Here is a 19,842-nt window from a genome sequence, read left to right as displayed (position 1 = left end):
AAAGGGGCAAGAGCGGAAATGGACACGTGGAGTGTGGGGCCAACCAATCAGTTTTGCCGGAAGAGCCGCGAGACTAACGCAAGCAAACATCGACTGCTCCACGTGCTGGACGTGATCCATATACGGCTATCACCCTTATTTTAGATAGACGCAAGATGTATCGCTGCAGTAAATCGTGGCGCGCAACTCCACGCAGGAGCATGAGCTGATATAATTCTGAATTAGAATAGTAAACTGTACTGCACTAGTTGAGAAGGAGACTTAATTTTTGAATGCTCCTCTATGTTTAAAAAACACCAACTCTCTAAATACATAATTTATCAAAAAACTAGCAAACTATGGAGATGAATCCTAGCCAAACCTCCCGCCTCCCTGTGCTGTTTTCCCATTTGTAGGTGTGTTTTTTTATGTACATGAGCACTGAAAGGCACTATTCACAGCTGGTGGTGGAAAGTGCCTTAAAGTCACAGCTGACATGATAACCACTTAGGGTTTTCAAGGCAAGAGACCTTGAGTTTCTGTGTTCGCCATGGCGGCTGCTTTCTCCCGAAGCTCTGGGAGACGACTGCCAGAGCCCGCAGTTGGGAGCGGGCGTGACTGTCCACGCCACCCCCGGAGCCCTCTATTGGGCTCCCAGCCATGGGGTGCTAGAGTGCCCTTCTTCCAGCAACCCTGCCAGCGAAAGGGGACTACTCCATGCCCCGAAGGTCCCGCTGCGGAGCATCCTGAATGGGAACTTGAAATCGCACACCAGAGCAAGCATTTGGTGGCCAAGCAAATAGAAAACAGAAGTGGATTTATTGTTGAACTGTGAGTTAGTGTCTAAGCGAGAAACACCGAAGAATTAGCTGAAAACCTCCCCTTTGAAAGCAAGGGGCAGGAGGGAACTCTCCCCCGCTAAGAAAACTAAGCGAACTTTGAGCCATTACGAAAAGGGGGGTGGGCTAATGAAGCAAGATGGACTGAAATAAAGAGCATTTAAGAACTTACCAGGCTGATTTAAGAGTATCAGATACTGTGATAACTTTTGTAAAAAGTAAACAATTCCCAAACATGGCGCCCACGAGGAAGGATGAGAAAGACAAGCAAGTGAAACCTAAGCTTCTTGCCGGAACTGTCCAGCCCAGCAGACATACTACAAAGCAAAACTGATACGATCTATAGGTCATATTCAGAATTTATAAGAAAGAATAATCTGCCAGGGGAAATCATGGTAAGATTCTCCAGAAGACAAGTGAGAGACCAAATTCTCAAAGTGACAAATGGAACTACCTTGAAAATCAAGGACAAAGAAATAAAAGTGTTGAAGGACATTCCGTTTGAAATAAGAAGGAAAAGAAGAAAATACAGAGAAATTTCTACAGAAGGACAACATTCCCTACAAATGGATCGAACCCGAATGCACAATCTTCAAATTTATGGATAAGAAAGAAAAAAATGACCCTGTTGAAAAGGCACGTGAATTTTTGCATCAACATAGCTGTCCAGCAGGAGAAGAAGAGGAGGAAGAAGTCAGCACCAAAGAAAGTGAAGAAGAGGGAGCAGTGGCATCTTCAGATGAAAACTCCGATTCTAAACTGGGGGCAGCAGCCCCAAAGACAAGCTAACATTTGAGAAAGAAAAAGTATAAAAGACAGGCCCGTAGTTCACGTGGGGCCCACGGGGCCCGCTCCCCGCGGGTTTTGTGGGCCCCCTCCCCGATCCTCTGCTCCCCCCCCGCCCGAAGATGACGAGAGGCTGGCGGCGGTGGCACTAGGAGCCGAGGCGGCGTCAGGGGGCTTGAGGGGCAGAGCGGCCTACCCTCCTCCTTCTCCCCTTCATCCTGCATGCAGCGGCGTGACTCCTCCCCCCCCGCCCCTGCAGACGCCGTTTTCAGGAGCGGGCAGCGGCTTTGTTGTCGTCCTGCGGGAACATCCCACTAGCGGGGAAACAGAGGAGGCAGCCAGGGAGTCACAGTCTCCAGTTGCCTCCCGGGGGTTGTCGCTGGGAAGAGAGAGCCGATCCCCGCTGGGGCTCCCGCCCCGCCCTTTGCACAAGCCTCTCGCGCCTCTCCTAGGGAAAGGGGAGGTCGGTGCAAAACGACACGGAACAAAGTGGGCAATCGCGGCACGGAGAGGGTGGCCCGCCCGCCCGCTCCTTTTGCCCTCGCCTCCCAGACGAGAGAAGCAAGCAACCGGCAAAACGTCTAACCCGGTAAAGAAAGGCAGGCGTTTCCCTGGGTTTTGCTTTAACTGTAGAAGTAGCAGCCCCTGGAGAAGTAGCAGCTGGAGAAGACTCTTGAGAGAAGCGGCTGCATTTCGACGGGGCTCTTCCTCAGAGCCGGTGAGGTGTTTCCTCTTGTATGGTCGTGGGCCCGCCCAGTGTGCCCGGTGTCATTACGTCACTTCCGGGTGATGTGCGTGTGGTGCGTGCGCGCTTTGCGCGCACACGCACACTCCGGCCCCTCCACTTTCCCCAGGGCCTCCCCACTAGAAAGGTCCTAGCTATGGGCCTGATAAAAGGTGAGATGTTATTGCACTCTGAAATCTCTAATAATGTTTTGTTATAATTATTTCTTTTATTGCTCTTTAAGAAGTCAGATATGGTGGTGTTTATTTGTTTTAAATTGATTATTCGATGACCACATTCAATGAACTTGAATCGAATGTTGAGTTAAAAGCTAACTTGCTAAGCAGTATGTATGACCACCACCTCTTGGGTTTTTAGTGGGTTTTCTTTACTTTCTCCTATAGTTTGTAGATCCCCCGCCTAATTTTGTTGTAGTTTATAGAAAATGCAATAAAAAATCCCCTAGGGGGGCATTAAAAAAAAGAGAGGTGGTTTACCATTGCTTGCCTTCACGTCACAATCCTGGTGTTCCTTGGTGGTCTCCCACCCAAATACTAGCCAGGGCTGACACTGCTTAGCTTCTGAGATCTGAGGAGAGCAGGCTAGCCTGGGCTATTTAGCTCAGGGCTTTTATTATTCACTAGCTGAGCCCTCCGAGCTCAGGTAACTTTACTTCTAGCTGATTCTACTTTTGTAGATTAGTGGATTGGTCTGAAGATTTAACCCCATTGATGGCTATGATATTAAGCTATTCCAATAGTGCAGAATTAAAAACTCTCAAACTAAAAATCAGAATTCTTAGTTAGACCCAATGAATGGGATAGCTTAGTTATATTTGGTAGAATGACAGAACGGTCAGCTCTGAGGTTAAAGGGAATCCTTTGAATATAATGTTTTTCTCCCCTCTTAAATAGAGTTTATTTAGAAGTGTGCATAGGAAAAGGAGTACGACAAGGATGTATATTGTCACCTTGCTTATTTAATATATATGCAGAGTACATCATGCAAAATGCTGGCCTGGATGAATCACAAGCGGGAATTAAGATTGCTGGGAAAAAGATCAACATCCTCAGATATGCAGACGATACCACTCTAATGACAGAAAGTGAAGAGGACCTAAAGAGCATCTTACTCAGGGTAAAAGAGAGCGCAAAAGTAGGCTTGAAGCTCAACATCAAAAAAACTAAGATCATGGCATCCGGCCCGATCACTCCTTGGCAAATAGAAGGGGAAGTCGTGGAAGTAGTGACAGACTTCACGTTCCTGGGATCCCAGATCACCGCAGACTGTGACAGCAGCCATGAAATTAAAAGATGCCTGCTCCTTGGGAGGAAAGTGATGGCGAACCTAAACAGCATGATAAAAAATAGAGACATCACCCTGCCAACAAAAGTCCGCATTGTCAAAGCAATGGTATTCCCAGTAGTCATGTATGGCTGCAAGAGTTGGACTATAAGGAAGGCCGAGCGCCGAAGAATAGATTCTTTTGAACTATGGTGCTGGAGAAGACTCTTGAGAGTCCCTTGGACTGCAAGAAGATCAAATCAGTCAATCCTAAAAGTAATCAACCCTGACTGTTCCCTGGAAGGCCAGATAATGAAACTGAAGCTCAAATACTTTGGCCACCAAATGAGAAGGGAGCACTCACTGGAGAAGACCCTGATGCTGGGAAAGATTGAAGGTCAAAGAAGACGGGGACGGCAAAGGATGAGATGGTTAGACAGTGTCATAGATGCAACGAATATGAAATTGAGCCAACTTCAGAGGACAGCGGAAGACAGGAAGGCCTGGCGTGATCTAGTCCATGGGGTCGCAAAGAGTCGGACTCGACTGTGCGACTGAACAACAAAAAGAAGTGTAGCAGCATAACAATTTCAGTAAAGTTCATAACAGTTTCAGATAGTTACAGGTCTTCTTCCTTTAAAGTTCTTTAAATAGAGCTAGCCACAAAGGCTTGTTTTCTCACTTGCTGCTTAAGCTAACGGCTTCCACAAAGAACACAGATTTCTTTCACATTCCACACTCAATCTTTTCACCCACTCTCCTTCCTCCCAAGGGTTGCCAGGTATGAATTGGAAAATACATGGAGACTTTGGGGGTGGATCCAGGAGAGGGCGGGGTTTGGGGAGGGGCCTCAGCATGGTACAGTGCCATAGAGTCCACCATTCAAAGCAGCCATTTTCTCCAGGGGAGCTGATCTCTGTCAGCTGGAGAACTGTTGTAAAAGTGGGAGACCTCCAGGCCCCACTTGGAGGCTGGCAACCCTATTCCTCCCCCACCCAACACACTCAGAACAAACTCTCTCTCTCCCCACAAACCAGTCAACTCCACTAGAGTACAGCTACCATCCAGTCATAATACGCTCCAATGACCCATGACTCTTTCTTACTCTAAAGGCCTACATTTTAAGTCACAGCCAACCACATATAAATCCCCAGATTAAACACAGAAATAAAACATCCACACAGTATTTACATATGAAAACACCACAACAATGTTTAATGCACATACAGATTCACAGAACTGTTGAAATAACTGTGGCCCCCCCCACTGCTCTGGGGCCCATCATTCCACCTTCAGAACACACTGCTACCCCCAGGGACTGTCATTCCACTGTGGGGCCTGTCGTTCCAGTCCCAGAGCAGTGTATTTGGGACCAGAAACCTTAATGAAAATCCATTCTGCATTTTCTTTGCAACTTTTCCCTTGAGCTGCAATATATTTCAATGGAGCCCATGCAAGTCAATTGGCATTCCTGGCTCCCATTCTTTCCAATGGGCCTTCAAGTCTCTCCCATTGTTTCCAGTGGGCAATCCTGTCCTTCCTTTTAGTATATCCCAATGAAATATTCAGATATTTAAATTAATTTCACTAGGCATTGGAATGTTTACTTAATATTATAACGTGGACAAATTTAAAACAGGTAATACAGCAAAAGACTTGCCCACCCCTTTCAGGTTACAGCAAAAGTTTGGTGTTGGGCCAGTGCTGTCAAGTCGCAACAGACTTATGGCAACCTCTTAGGGTTTTCAAGACAAGAAACAAACGAATGTTTTGCCACTGCCTGCCTGTGTTAAAGAAACCATTGACCCAAGTACTAACCAGAACCGACCCTTCTTAGCTTCCGAAATGGGGATAGCGTGGCCCATCCAAAGGGCTTGTCCAAATTAGAGACCGCCACACTTGTCCCTTCAAGCCCCCAAAATAGAGCGCAGAGGTGCTGTGCTCCAAGCACAGATGTGATTAGTTGTAACAAACTAAAGAAGGGAGTGCACTGGAGAAGACCCTGATGCTGGGAAAGATTGAAGGTCAAAGAAGACGGGGACGGCAAAGGATGAGATGGTTAGACAGTATCATAGATGCAACGAACATGAAATTGAGCAAACTTCAGAGGACGGCGGAAAACAGGAGGCCCTGGCTGGCGAGATATTGTCCATGGGGTCGCGAAGAGTCGGACTCGACTGTGCGACTGAACAACAACTGTTTATTCACTTCCATGCAGGCACATTGTGATTTTAGCATTTTCAATACAAAAACAGACCACTTAATTCAAACTGGAAAACAAAAGGAATCTACAACTCCCTCCTTTCTGCCGGTCTATAGTTTTTCACAACCACTACCAAATACACGAGACACGCCCCCCCCCCCCCCCCCGAGATAACAAGGGATGAAGCGACACCATCCTCCGCCGCCGCCGATCGCGAAGCGACATCCAGTTTCAATTTGCCGGTACCTTCGGCTAGATGCGACCGTACCCCTCCTAGTGTGGCTATGCGTTCATCACGTGGTGTGGCTGCCGGCGGAGGGGCGGGCTTATAAAAGATTTCTCTTTCGGATCTCTTCGTGGTAAAGCGGCTTCATGAAGCGCGGGAACGGCGAGAGGGCTTGCAGCTCTGGGGAGGGGCAAGAGGTACTGCGAGCCGGGACTGCCGCTCCCCCCCCCCCCCCCGCGCGACTGTTGAGGCCGCGCTCGAAATTAAGCGAAAGGCCGCGGGCGGGGAGGGAGAGTCGCTGCCGTGGAAAAGTATAGGAGAGCGTTCAGGATTGCCCCTCCCCTGTGATACTGGTCTCGTTGGTTCTTGGGTCTGTGTCTCCTTTTCGCTTGCCCGTGAACTGCCTGAGGGAGGCGTGGGGGTAACCGAGCATCTCCACAGCCACCCATTCTCACTGTGGTGGGTGGCCGCAGACTGAAAAAGCAAATGGCTAAAATGAAAACTTGTGGTAGCCTGAAGCCATTTGCGGATCAATGCGGGCAGAGCGCTGGACTCCCGCCGGAGAGAGTTCGCCACTCTGGTCCTGCTTCACCACTCAGCGTTGACGCCCACCTTGAGCCACACAACGTAGACAAATCCGCACTAAGCACCTAAACTGGATTTACAGCAGATCAATTTTTTCTGGGAGTTGTAGTTCAGTGTAGCCTGGATAGTTCAACACTTCTCCAGATAGAACAAGTTTAGAGTCCAGTGGCCCCTTCAAGACCAAGGGGCCATGGGACTCTAAATTTGTTCTACTGCTTCAGACCAACATGGCTGACCATCTGGATCTAACTTCTCCAAATAGATCAATGGGTAACTGTTAGTCTGCATGTATAGCAATAGAAAAGAGTAAGAGTCCAGTAGCATCTTAAAAGACTAACAACATTTGTGGTAGGGTATGAACTTTTTTGAGTCACTGCTCCCTTGCTCCCTCCTGGATGATTACTCTTTTCCAGAATACAACCCCTAGGATCTGCTGAAGGAAACCATGACAATCAAAGCAGCATGAAGCTTCTATATATTTGAAAGAAGGTCTTTGAAACTTCTAGAATTATATGGAAAATACAGGAGAGAAGATGATCAACCAAATACAACTGTGTGGGCTCTATGATATGGCTTGAGTCTCACAGAAAAATGCAAAAAATAAATAAATATGTAAAAATTGAATGAGCTGTCTTGAAAAGCAAGACAACCTGCTATGAGGTCCAGATGCACTTGGAGACTTCAGGTGCTTTCAGCTTTACTGCAGGTGGCAGCAGGTGTGCAACTCATTCTCTGCTCTGTAGCATATATCCATTGTACAAGTTGTAATGAGAGATTTGTGGGTCTCTGGGGCTGCAACATTTAGTCATTCATACCCTTGGTTAATCAAAGACACCATTAGAATCTGTCAGTAATTTACAATATAACTGAACTGTTTTTAAAGTCAGTTATTTTATAGTTGAGCATCCTCAGAAAACACAAGAACATTTTCTTTTGAGGCATAGGCTTTCAGAGCAAATTGAAATGGTGAAATAATGTTTACAAGTCCTGATGAGATTGCTGTCCATGATGACTGAGAAGAAGGAAGTAGTCTGGGTGTAATTCAGTTCCGAAAATGCATGTCTGGAGAATGATCATGCACTGAATTAAGATACAGAGTACTTTAAAGACGCAGTTCTATACATGCTTACTGAGAAAAAGAGTTCCAGTGGGACAGTTTCCCAGGAGACATGCATAGAACTGAGCACCCAAGTTTGTCCATTCAAAGATATGTTATCAATGTTGACTTCAAATAATTTACAGCTCTGAAAGTATATAAAGACAATTTGAATGAATTGGCCATGAATGACTTAAAGCCTGTGTTTTGTTTTTGTATTTAGAAAATGACCATGCTGTTCCTTTAGTGACCTGCTTGAGAAGGCTCACAAATAAGTACAATAAAATGATAAAAACAATCACCATTAAATTATCATTATTAAAACGAGCCATTAACACCTGTATAGCTCTCTCACATACTGCAAGACGTTCGCAGAGAAAACAAGCATGTCGGTCAATGTGCAACTACACATGTGGGCTTTTCACTTTGTCTGCATATGGTAGTAGGTTGGTTATTGCTTCCCAGTGCAAAATATTTTATAGTCTACCTTTCTCACTGAGACTCATAGCAGGTTAAGTCAATGCAACCAATAGGATGAAATAACAGTATTAACCAGTGAAATAGGACTATGATTATGAAAGTTTGAAGCAAAGCAAAAAGTATTAGATATATGTCTAACAATGCTGAACCTGGACTTACAGAAGTAGAAAACAATGCAACAAGAGCAGAATAATCCATAATGCAACAGATACTATGTATAAAACAGTGCATGAAGAGCAGGATAATATATACAGCAACAGATAATACAATACACAGTGGCACAGTCCACAGCCCTGTTCCCTTTATACAGTGCCTTCCTGAAATGCATAGTCCACAGTCTCATCCAAGCTTATCTAATGAACTTGGTGGTTGATTAGGGATTTGAACCAACTTTCTCCAGTCTTAAACAAATACAGAAGTAGAATATTAACTGCTATGTGAGTGTTTTGTAGGATGAAGAAAACTAAAAAGGAAAAGAGTATTTAGTTTGATTTCTGTTGCAGATAACCGAGACTGAAGGGGAATTTGTTAAAGTGAGGAAGAAAGCTCTGGAGAGGCTGACAACTGAGGTGATGCAGTTACATGACATTTTGCCCCAAGTTCTGACTGGTGATATCTTGGAGAACTTTCAGAATTTGGATGTGGTTGAAGCACGTGAGTTCTGCTGACACCTTAATTAACGCTGTTAATACTGCTTAGAACAATCAGTCTGCTCTGTTGTTGTTGTTGTGGCAATTATTTTGTTTGAAGTAACTTCGAGAACAGAACACCGGGAAACCAAACTAGATGCTACACACATACATATAACTCAAGCCTGGGAGACCCCAGGGGCATTTTCATTGGCAGGGTAGAATTGGTAAGCTTAACCATTTTGTTACCTGCTGCTTCCTTATTTCAGTCCACCTACAATTAATTCTCCTTTTGTGCTGTGAGCCTTTTAAGGGAGAAAACCAGGGGCGGGGGGGGGGGGGGAGAACAAGGGTAGGAAACCTTTGTGAAGATGTCAATGAGCCAGCCAACAAAATGGGGTGAGGGGAATTTGCCAGACATGCTTGGAGCAGACCAGGCCATAGTGGCACTGCCAGCACCTCAGTGCTGGACTTGGACTTGGCTGGTTGCCTTGGTGGTCAGGGAGGTGATGACAGACATAAGCCATGCTGGTTGCCTTCTCCCAGACTGCTGGCCCCAGCACTGCTGCCTGTGCCTTAGTTACCTGGGCAGAGATCTGATCCAGAGTGCTATGCAAAATGATTTGGTGTGGGGGTAGCATACCACTGGGGTAGAGACTTCGAGCAGAGAAGCAGCCAACAGAGAAAAGGATTTAGCATACTAATCTTCTTGTAGCATCTCTGCCCTACATGTCTGCTTCCCAGACTGGCTTTTCTGGTGGTGTTGGGTCTAGTTATACATTTTTGCATACAACAAACCCTAATTCATACTGAAATAGTAAAAAGCTATCTAAGGCAACAAAACAGTCAGTGTAGAGAAAGAACTATTTAAGGCAACAAAACCTTCTACTGTAGTGAAGAAAATGTTACAAAGTGGAAGACACTGTATCGCAGTAAAATAGGGGTGATAATGTGTAATAAACATTGTAATATATTACAATGCTATCACGGGTGTCTTCCACATGGGGACTTGGTCGTTTCCCTGTTGTTGGTGCTGCTGCAGAAAAAAGCACAGCAACAATGGGGCTTCCTCTTGGCAGGCTCTCCTGCCCAATTCCCCCAGAAGTGGCTTCCCCCTCCCCTAGGCCACCAGGGCTTTTGCAGATTAAAACAAAAATCAGCGTAAGAATATTGTTCTGTTGATCTTCTATTGTAAAGATAGGTGCAGCAGGTTCTCTGAATCCCCAGCTTTCATTTTTTTTTAAAAAAAAGCAAGTCTCTAGCCACTTTTCTTGTAAAGATATGCCCTTTTCCTTATATCTCTGCAAGGGAAGGAACTAGAGACCTATTTTTTTAAAAAATGGAAGCTGAGAATGCAGAGAACCTGCTACACTTATTGGTATAATGATATATTGATATAACAGTATTCTAGTGCCAATTTTTTGCGGCGGGGAGGGCGGGGTATAAATTGAAATAAATAAATAAATAAATAAAAAGTGAAAAGCCCCCTTGGAGGAAATGTCTGCCATGGGGGTGAGAAAATCCATATTTACTAACACCTGCAGCAGCCATCCAGGCTTTACTGTAAACTTTCCCAAAACTTTGGAACAAAGTGGTTTTCAGAAAGATCAGAGAAAATCTGGGGAAAGCCCCAGAGTTGAACAAATGCACCACAATGCTGTGGGGAGCAGGAAAAACATGTGCTCCCCCAAAGCATTGAACTATGAGCAGATAACGGTGGCAGACAGTGGGGCAAGGACAGGGCCGGCTCGAGGTGCTTCTGCGCAGATGCCAACCTCCCGGTGGGGCCTGGAGACCCTTTTGCTGCCGCCTCCTCCTCCCCCCCAGGGGGGAGGCTGCTTTCCTGCAACTCCCAGCCCTCGTCCGCCTCCTCCAGCTCCCCCCCCCCGGAGATCTCCTCGTGTGAGTGCTGGAGAAAACAAGCCAGATGATTCCTGTCTCAGCACCACGCAACCAAGTTGGGGCGTGAAAGCCAAGCCAAGCTCTACCCACAGCAGGGAAGGGGCGCAGCAGAGCAGCCTCTCTGCCGGGCGAAGAAGCCACTGTACAAATTGACTAGAATTTGTACAGGATGGAGTGACATACATTCAACTCACGCAAGTCTATGCTACCAGAATTATTGGTGGACTTTAATTGGCCATACCTGAGGCCTATCCTATATAACAGTAATATACATATAAATATATAAGGATACAACATCTGGCCTTATACTGCATATGTATTTAACATCTCATGTAAATAATTTTTTAATTGTATGTCAACTTGGTATTTTGGATTGTGACCACTGAGGAAGGCCCCTTGGGGCCGAAACGCGTTTGGTTCAGTTGCACAGCACTAACCCATCTATGTATGAATGTTGAGAAGTTTTTTTTTATGTCTGAATGTGAATATTTTGAATAAGTCTAAGTTTTTTAAAATGTGTACACCTGAATAAATTTTGTATGTTTATTATATTTAGTGTCAGCTTAACCCTTGTGGATTCATATCAATAAACCAAGGTTCCAGATTTCATCTCAAGGTTGGAGAGGGTGACAGGCTGACATGTTGATCGATTCTAGGAGCTTCATATTCCAGGCTTCTTATTCCTCCATTGTTTCAACAGAGCTGTCAATTGGGATCTTCAGGCATTTTGTGCACTGCCAGACCCATTTGTCTCTGAAGGCAGACCATTTTAAATGACCCCTCGCTTCTGCATAGCGACAGTGCCACATTCACCCATGCCTTGAGGTAGTGGTTGGACCATGGCACTGGGTGAACCCCTAGTTCTTCTCCCAGCAATTCCGAAGATGATTAAGTCTAAGGAGTGTCATTTGTTATGTGCTAGGCCTGTCATTAAATCATTAGGATAAAAGCATATTCTTGATGCATACATCTTAATTGGTCATTGTTTCTTCCACAACAGTTGTAAGGAAGCTGTTCCTCCTTATGCTGCAACCCCATGCATACGTGCTATCAGATAACTCCTACTGAAATCCCTGGGCATAATTCTGAGTGAACATGTTTAGAGTTGCACTGTACTTGTTGGCCTTTGTAGTTTATACTCTAAACATTGAGCATTTCAGTACTGACTGTATCTCCTATATGTTCCTTCCCACACACCCTTCTTTACCAAAGAAGGGGCTGGAAGATGCTACTTACTAACATATGTGAAGCTAAAAGAGAAGTTAACCCTGTTATAAAGGCAAGAAAGGATATATTTGTCATGAGAAAAATGAAAAGTTAATTACATGCCATTCATATTTTATGGTGTTTGGGTTTACTAACTGATTGAATGCTGGTGGCAAATAGTTGTGTTTCAGTCCACCTGCGCTTCCTTTTATTTCAGTTATTCCCTCCCTCTTTTTTACAGTAGTAGAAAAGAAAGAAAATGAACTGGAACAATTGAGAATGGATTGTGAACACTTTAAAGCCCGTCTGGAAACAGCCCAAGGAGATTGTATGAAAGAAAGAAAGGTAGATAGGGTTTGTATTCTGAGTAAGAATCTGTAATTGTTTTGAGGTTAGGTCCAAAGGTCATTTTCGCCAATGGAAGGTATGTGTGTGGTTTTCACAAGTTTTTCCCTCCTGTTGTAGACCCACTATCCCCACGTCATTCCTGAATGTCCCTAATCTTCAGGAGGAGCATTTTAGGGATCTCATTGGGCTGCAGCTGGAAGAGGGTCTGCTCTGCTGGTGGAAGTAGCTTATATTCATGAACCCATTCTCATTTTTGAGAATTACTTAGATCTTCAAAGTTTCAGCCTCCAACATGAGAACTGCCATGCTGGTACGAAAATGTGGATTGTTATCAGGCCCACATACTAGTGGATATGAAAGGAATAAGTGATTTCATGTAATTAGGGACAATTGGATTTCCCAGTATTTTATTTCCCCACCTACTCTGGGTGAATTCCTCACAAGTTCTCTGCTTGTTTAAATATAACAGAGATGTATGATAACAAATAGCTGAAACATTTTAGTTGATATTTACAGATAGCTAGCCAATTTTCTTGGCTTAATCTTTATTTTCTACAATAAAATGTCTTTGGAGAGTTTAAAACTTTATGGAACAGAAAAACTTAATCACCATATTTGTTTTATTATTTGGGGCCCAAATTAGACAGAGCTGAACAGGACAGGAGAGTCTAGTTACCAAGAAGACTGTGCATGTGAGGGGAGCTGAATCCACACCTGCTTTATATCCCCAAAGTCTGCTGCCCCAGACACTTGCCTTAGATCCTGTTGGAGCCAAACAGGAAAAACAGGATTTCAAGTGACAGAGAATGGGGAGGGTTTGGCTCCCTTCAGCCATTTTCTCCTTTTGATTTTAAAATGATACTCTACCAGTACTTCACACCCACATATACAAACTTTATATGCAACTGGGGCAGACGAGACCAACAGTGTTTGGCAATGTGACACCTAGATTGGCCTTTATAGTTTTGTGACACTCACCAATGAAGGAGAGAGAAGAGTTGGATTTATACCCTACCCTTCATTTGGAGTCTCAGAGCGGCTTACAATCACCTTCCCTTCCCCTCCCCACAACAGACACCCTGTGAAGTAGGTAGGGCTGAGAGCTCTGAGAGAACTGCTCTTGAGAGGACAGCTCTGAGAGAACTGTGACTGACCCAAGGTCACCCAGCTGGCTGCATGTGGAGGAGTGGAGAATCAAACCAAGTTCTACGGATTAGAGTCTGCCGTTTTTAACCACTAAACCAAACTGTGTAGTATCATGCAGCTCAGGGGACTGCAGTTCTGAGCAGAAACACATTATTGGAGCCACGTGATTTTAGAATTTTCTTTAAAGCTTGTTGGGAAAGCTAATTAGGATGTCCCAAACAACAGACACAAGATATGGTCTGAAGGGTTGTGATGAAACACCCTTGCTGAATCTATGGAGGTACAAAGGTAGGCAGATACCTCCTGGAAACCGTATCTGTACCAGTTGAAATTCCATGATGGAACAGAAGGCAGGATAGAAATAAAAAAATACTTTCTGGGAGTAATGAACTTTGCGTTGATTACTTTCAGGAAAAATTAACTGTTCGACAGCAACTGAATGAAGCAAAGCAGCAATTATTGCAGCAAGCAGAATATTGTACAGAGATGGGAGCTTCAGTATGCACATTGTTATGGAGTGTTTCCAGTAATGAAGAAGCAGTTAAAAGTATTCTAATAAATGTAAGTATAGTGACTGCAAAAATCTTAATTCATTAAGTGGTCTAGATATATGTGATAACGTTGATTTAGGACTAATTCACATATTTATTTATTTATTTATTTATTTTTATAAGTGTCTTGACATTTTGTCAGTTTGATTAGGATCAACACACAGCAGATAGTAATTGGAGAACTCAGTGGCAAACAAGGCTCTGGAGAGGAGGCATATACATGTTCTCAGTAAATGATACATTTACACAATTACTGGCCACATGCTGATCCAACATTTAAATAGGCATATATAAAAGTACAAGATTCAAAAGCACTCTCCAGGATTTGGGGGCCTTTAGGCAAGGCAACCTTAATGAGTTCCTTTTCCTGAAAGAAGCAGGGTGTTCAAAGTAAGACATTTCTTGCTCTGCCTTGTTAGTGTTCAAGGCAAAAAGTGAAAATGGTGGTGCTATTAAAGCAGACCCCTGGCAACTGCCTAACCTTGCTTTCCCCTGGAGCTGGCCCTGCTTGAAAGGCATCTTTGGGAAGTATTTGCATTTATTTTAGTTACTTTATAGTATATACACCTTGAAGAGCATTATGCTCTAAAGATCAGCACCTCCTGGTGGTCCCTGGCCCAAAGGACGTCCGCCTAGCCTCAACCAGGGCCAGGGCTTTCTCCGTCCTGGCCCCAGCCTGGTGGAACAAGCTCCCTATTGAGACGAGGGCCCTGAGGGATCTCCTTCAATTCCGCAGGGCCTGCAAGACGGAGCTGTCCCACCAGGCCATTGGTTGAGGCAATGGGCGCCCATCTATGGCCTCCCCGAGGTTGCTGTCACCCGTCCATTTACTGACCACCGACAACTGGCCTTTAACTCACTGCACCATCGGGCCAGAACTTTCTAGCCAACTGATGCTGTTTCAAGCTGTACCCATTGTTTTAATTGTTATAATGTTTTATTGTGTTTTAAACTGAAATTGTATTTGTTATAACATTGTTACCTGCCCTGAGCACGCTTGCGGGATGGGCGGGATATAAATGCAAATAATAAATAAATAAATATAGATCTAGTAACAATACAAGATGTACATTTATAGAAGTCAATAAACACAATGTGTGTTCAAGTGTGTTGTCAAGCAAATATAATTGAAGGGATGCCTTTTTGTAGCTGCCATGATGATACCTGAGTGATATCAGTGTATAGTCACCAAGATTTTTAACTGGTAAATCACATCCTCTGTGGTGAGGCAATGCAATTCCCAATATTTTCTGCAGAAACACTTTGTAGCCATTAAAGCTTCACATGGTTCATTTAAGCCCAGTTAAAATCCCTGATTTATGGCTGCATATCTTTATGATTTTTTCCAACCATTTTACATAATTCTTTGTCCATACAATTATTTGTGATTTAAAGAGGTGCCTTCAAAAGAAACACAAGAATCCTTATCCTAGTCCATATAGGCCCTTATGCTATATATACGGACTTGCATATATTCAGGAGTTATCTCCGTTTTATTCACAAACATCAATTCTTATTGTGTTACTTAACAAGCTGCTTTTCAATTATATGGATTTTAAAACGCATCTTGTACTACAGTGGCAGTTTGAGCTTCATTAGGGAGTGATCTGGTCCATGGGGTCATGAAGAGTCGGACTCGACTGTGCGACTGAACAACAACAAAGGGAATGGGACTTTAAAAGTCCCATTGCACAGACAGATCTCCCAAATCTATAGTTCTCTGATGAAAGTTGTTAGCCATGCTAATACATTTCAGTCAAACGGTATCATGAAGTGTGGCCTACTCTGGATGCTGTTTTCCTGTACTGATTTTTAAAAGGTCTCTTGAGTGTTTTAAGATATACATGAGCAAAAACAGCCTGCAGTGGTATCTCATGATTTTTAAAAGGCATTTTTTCTTGTTTTTAACTTTTTAAATAAATTGTTTGCATACCACAAAATTACTGAGCTGATGAAAGGAACTGAAATTAGTGAGCTGATGAATAGTTGGGAAAAGGCATTATATGTATCAGTATATAAATCTATTAACTGTGCTGTTCTTGCGTGGAGAATGTTAATGTTGTGGTATGTCTTGGCCTATCAACACACTTTTTCTTTCTCTGAGGTACAATTCAGTATGCAGATGATTCAAACACAAAATCCATGTGTGAAGTTACATATTAGTGTTGTTCCTCTTCATATGACATTCAATGCATAAATCTATATTCAGGTAAATACTGGTTAAACGTACGAATCTGATGGACAGTTTCAGAACATTTATGCACTCAGTTTTCATAACAACAGATAAAGTTGCTAGGAGAATTCCAGTCACTAGAAAACTTTTGTCTTAATGGATAATTCTTGAGAAGTACAGAGAACAATATGTTATACTGATCAGTAATAACATTAATGCACTCTCATATTTTCCTATTATCTCTTGGAAAATCTATTCATTGTTTAAAAATATGCAGTTTTGTTATTGTAAAAATAACTGTTTCTTGTGAACTTTCAGAGTAAAGCTGAAACGTTTTTTAGCCTTGCTGGACAAACAATGGAGAGTTTTGTGAGATCACTTGGTGAAGACACCAAACAGCAAGATATGGACTCAGATGAAAGTCAGTTTGTGTTAGCTTTGGCAGGGATAGTTACAAGTAAGTCATTTCTGGAATGTTGAGATGATGTTTTACTTGTATAATAGGAGGGATAAAATGCATCGTGTATAAATTGGCCTGTATCTTTTTTCAAATATCTCCCTTTAAAATATAGAAGAAGAAGAAGAAGAAGAAGGTAGTAGTAGTAGTAGTAGTAGTAGTAGTAGTAGTAGTAGTAGTAGTAGTAGTAGTAGTAGTAGTAGTAGTAGTAGTAGTAGTAGTAGTAGTAGCAGTAGTAGTAGTAGTAGTAGTAGTAGTAGTAGTAGTAGTAGTAGTTTTGTTACGGCATTCAGCCAGAACAACTTCAGCAAGGGGTACCAAAATAAGATATTACAAAATACACAATATAGAAATATAAAATGCATATAACAGATTCACTAAAAGACACACAAAAAAGGAGAGATTTGCAGTTTTACAAATTAAGCTGTACCTTTCGAATGCAACAGCATGCCACCCAAAATTTAGCCACAGCCTTAGTAATAGAGTGATTTTCATCAGATAACAGTTTATTACAGCAATCTGAGTCTGTCTGCCCAGGCATTCTCTTTAATAAGAGGTTGAATTAATCTATCTTGAACCACATTGTACCACTTACATCTAAACATCATGTGTTCAATAGTTTCTATCTCCCCAGACTCACATTTACGAAGTCTCTGTGCAAGGGGAACGCTTCTATATCTGCCCTCAAGCACCGCAGAGGGGAGAGCCTCAAATCAAGCTAGTGTGAATGCTTTCCTATATTTATATCAAGGTGTGTTAGATATGCCATCGGGACCGAACAATTTTGATTAGGCACTCTAAATTTAGGATATCTATCAAGAGTTGCTTGTCTCTCTCTGTTTGAGAGCTAACTTAGCCTGATCCTAGCTCATATCTAGAATCACCTGGGGGGACAATCCAAGTAATTGTAGTTTATTGTGCACTGATTTCAACCGTTTAGATTGAAAATTATTCGATAGTACCAAATGGACTAATCCCTCAGGTTGAAAATTCATTTTAAGACAGTAATGGAGTGAGGCCAAAGTAATTTTGGCTTCCATCCTCAAAGTACCGGTTTCTAATCTTATTGATGCATCCGGGACACATCTTGGGACCTGAAGGGTTGCTCTAAGAAATTTTTAATTTTTAAATTTAAATTTAAATTTTAATATTATGCAAACTAATGTCACAGTATAAATTACTTTCTGTGTGATGAGGACATGTCTACTCTCCATGCACCTGTAATCTCTGTGAATTTGACCAGGTAAAAAGTAAAATAAATTTTCTCACTTTTTAGTCTGGTGAAATAACCACAGTCCCTTGATCAGCAGGCATGTCTCAGGCTGTGTGTTGCCATATGACTCTAACATTAAGTCAAATTTCTTCTTGCACAAAGACTAACAGATGAATGAGTTAAAATGACACTCCTAATTATGTTCTTTCAGGAATAAGATGGGTAACATAGCTTAAAAGCAGGACTTGAATAATTAGTGAAATATGACAGAATTAAGAGGTATAGACTGGGATTTTATTGGTAATCATTTATTTTATTTGCTTGCTGCCAAGCTGATAACATTGTCAGAATTGCAAAATGCATTATAAATTAAAACCACCCCATCCTAGCTGATGGACAGCAAATGTAAAAGGCATTGCTTGGAGTATCCATTGGAGCACTAGACGGCGTGTTGCATAAATTGTTCTGATCAGTATATTAGCAGCAATAAGTTCTTTATTTTGTTATCTGACCAGCATTGAGTATAACATTTTACTGCTAGTTCCCCTGTAATGTGAATCCAACATGAGCTAGACAGCTGAACAAGGGTGTGAAGAGGAGATGTGCTTTGACTCTGTGTTGTCTGCATGCAGAACTAAATCAGTAGTTCATCAGTTCTATCGCGTGACACTGAAAAAATATGTCAGTGCAAATTAACTAACGCTGCTTAGATTTTCATGCTAAGAAGTTAGGAGGTGCTTCACCAAATTACAGTGCAAAAGATTAGCATATCATTTCCCCCCAGAAATCTAATCTATAGTTTTACCAAAAACAACAATATTTTCAGTATGACTGCTAAAATAAAGCTAGATTACAAAATCTCTCTCTCGCTTTGTCTGTTTCTCTGTAGTTTTTATGCTTTTTTGTGTTCTTTTTTTAGACGTTGCTGCTTTAGTGTGTGGTCGTGAATTTCTGGTTAATTCAAGTAAAGTGTTGTTGGACACAATAATGCAACTTCTAGGAGACATGAAGCCAGGATGCTGCACCAAACTGAAAGTGTATGATGAGCGAATATTTTTAGTACATCTTACAGTCTAATGTACTAGAGCTAATATAATAATATAGTGTGATGGAGTGATATAACTTCCACAGTTTCAGCAAGCCATTGTTTCTCAAATGCAAACTTCTTCCTCTCAGCCCCTCCTTCCCAATCTCTGTTACAAGTGATAAGAAAACAGACCTTCCTTATGAATTGTTGTAAAGGTATTTTATGTGCATGTGTGTGTGTGCACACACATACATATATATAGCATTTTCACATAGGAGAATGCTATATAAGTAACAAGTATTACATTACATTCTGTATTTCAGCCTTTATCATACTAACATTTTATTCTAATTGCTTTATTGGAGAAAATTGTTTATATTGGAGCAGTATTAATATTAATTTTTCTTATAGCTCTTTATTTGATTACAGTTGGGATGGTTGTATATTAACTCTTGTTGGCCTGTTTTGCTGCAGAGTTTATTTCCATAAAGCATATAAAATATTCTAGTAATATATAATACCAAGATGTGGCCAATGGGGGGGGGCATTACATTAAAAGAGAAAGGAAACATAAGAAACTTTACCATGATTATCTCAGATGTTAAAATGTGCATGTTCATCATGAAAGATGCACTGCAATTCTGAACAGTTACACTCTTCTAGGGCCATTGAAGTCAGTATAATGTAACTGTGTTTAGGACTGCAGTGATGATAATCTAATAGTGAAATATTAGAAAGCATTTATTGCTAATTAACTTGATATTGGAAAGGATGTTATTAGCAGCTGCTGTCATCCTTTGTTGTGATGACACCCAATCTCCAGGCCTAGAAACTAAGGACTTAATTTCACACCTGACAAACTTCTTTTTTTAATCCCCCCCCAATATTTTTTATTTTTGTAGTTGAAGCTTTTGGGATGTCTTAGTTTTTTAGTTCTCAGTGAAGACCTTACTTGGACTCAAAGCTCAACCCAGCATTCACTTGGCCT

At 42.3% G+C, this 19,842-nt stretch overlaps 1 protein-coding gene across 1 annotated transcript in view; it reads left to right on the top strand.

The window, feature by feature from the left end:
• The first annotated feature begins 18 nt into the window (after window positions 1-18).
• Window positions 19-19,842, top strand: part of HSF2BP (heat shock transcription factor 2 binding protein) — a 35,678-nt gene continuing 15,854 nt past the window's right edge. The window contains exons 1-6 of the mRNA XM_015409766.1: window positions 19-111; window positions 8,706-8,856; window positions 12,181-12,284; window positions 13,845-13,994; window positions 16,476-16,614; window positions 18,747-18,864. Coding sequence (XP_015265252.1) covers window positions 19-111; window positions 8,706-8,856; window positions 12,181-12,284; window positions 13,845-13,994; window positions 16,476-16,614; window positions 18,747-18,864 — 755 coding nt within the window. The remainder of the gene's footprint in view (window positions 112-8,705; window positions 8,857-12,180; window positions 12,285-13,844; window positions 13,995-16,475; window positions 16,615-18,746; window positions 18,865-19,842) is intronic.

This window comes from Gekko japonicus, unplaced genomic scaffold (genome assembly GCF_001447785.1).
Source record: "Gekko japonicus isolate JY-2015 unplaced genomic scaffold, Gekko_japonicus_V1.1 scaffold4, whole genome shotgun sequence".
NCBI classification, from domain to species: domain Eukaryota; kingdom Metazoa; phylum Chordata; class Lepidosauria; order Squamata; family Gekkonidae; genus Gekko; species Gekko japonicus.
Note: the sequence above shows the minus strand (reverse complement) of the source record. Positions and strands in the feature narration are given on the sequence as shown.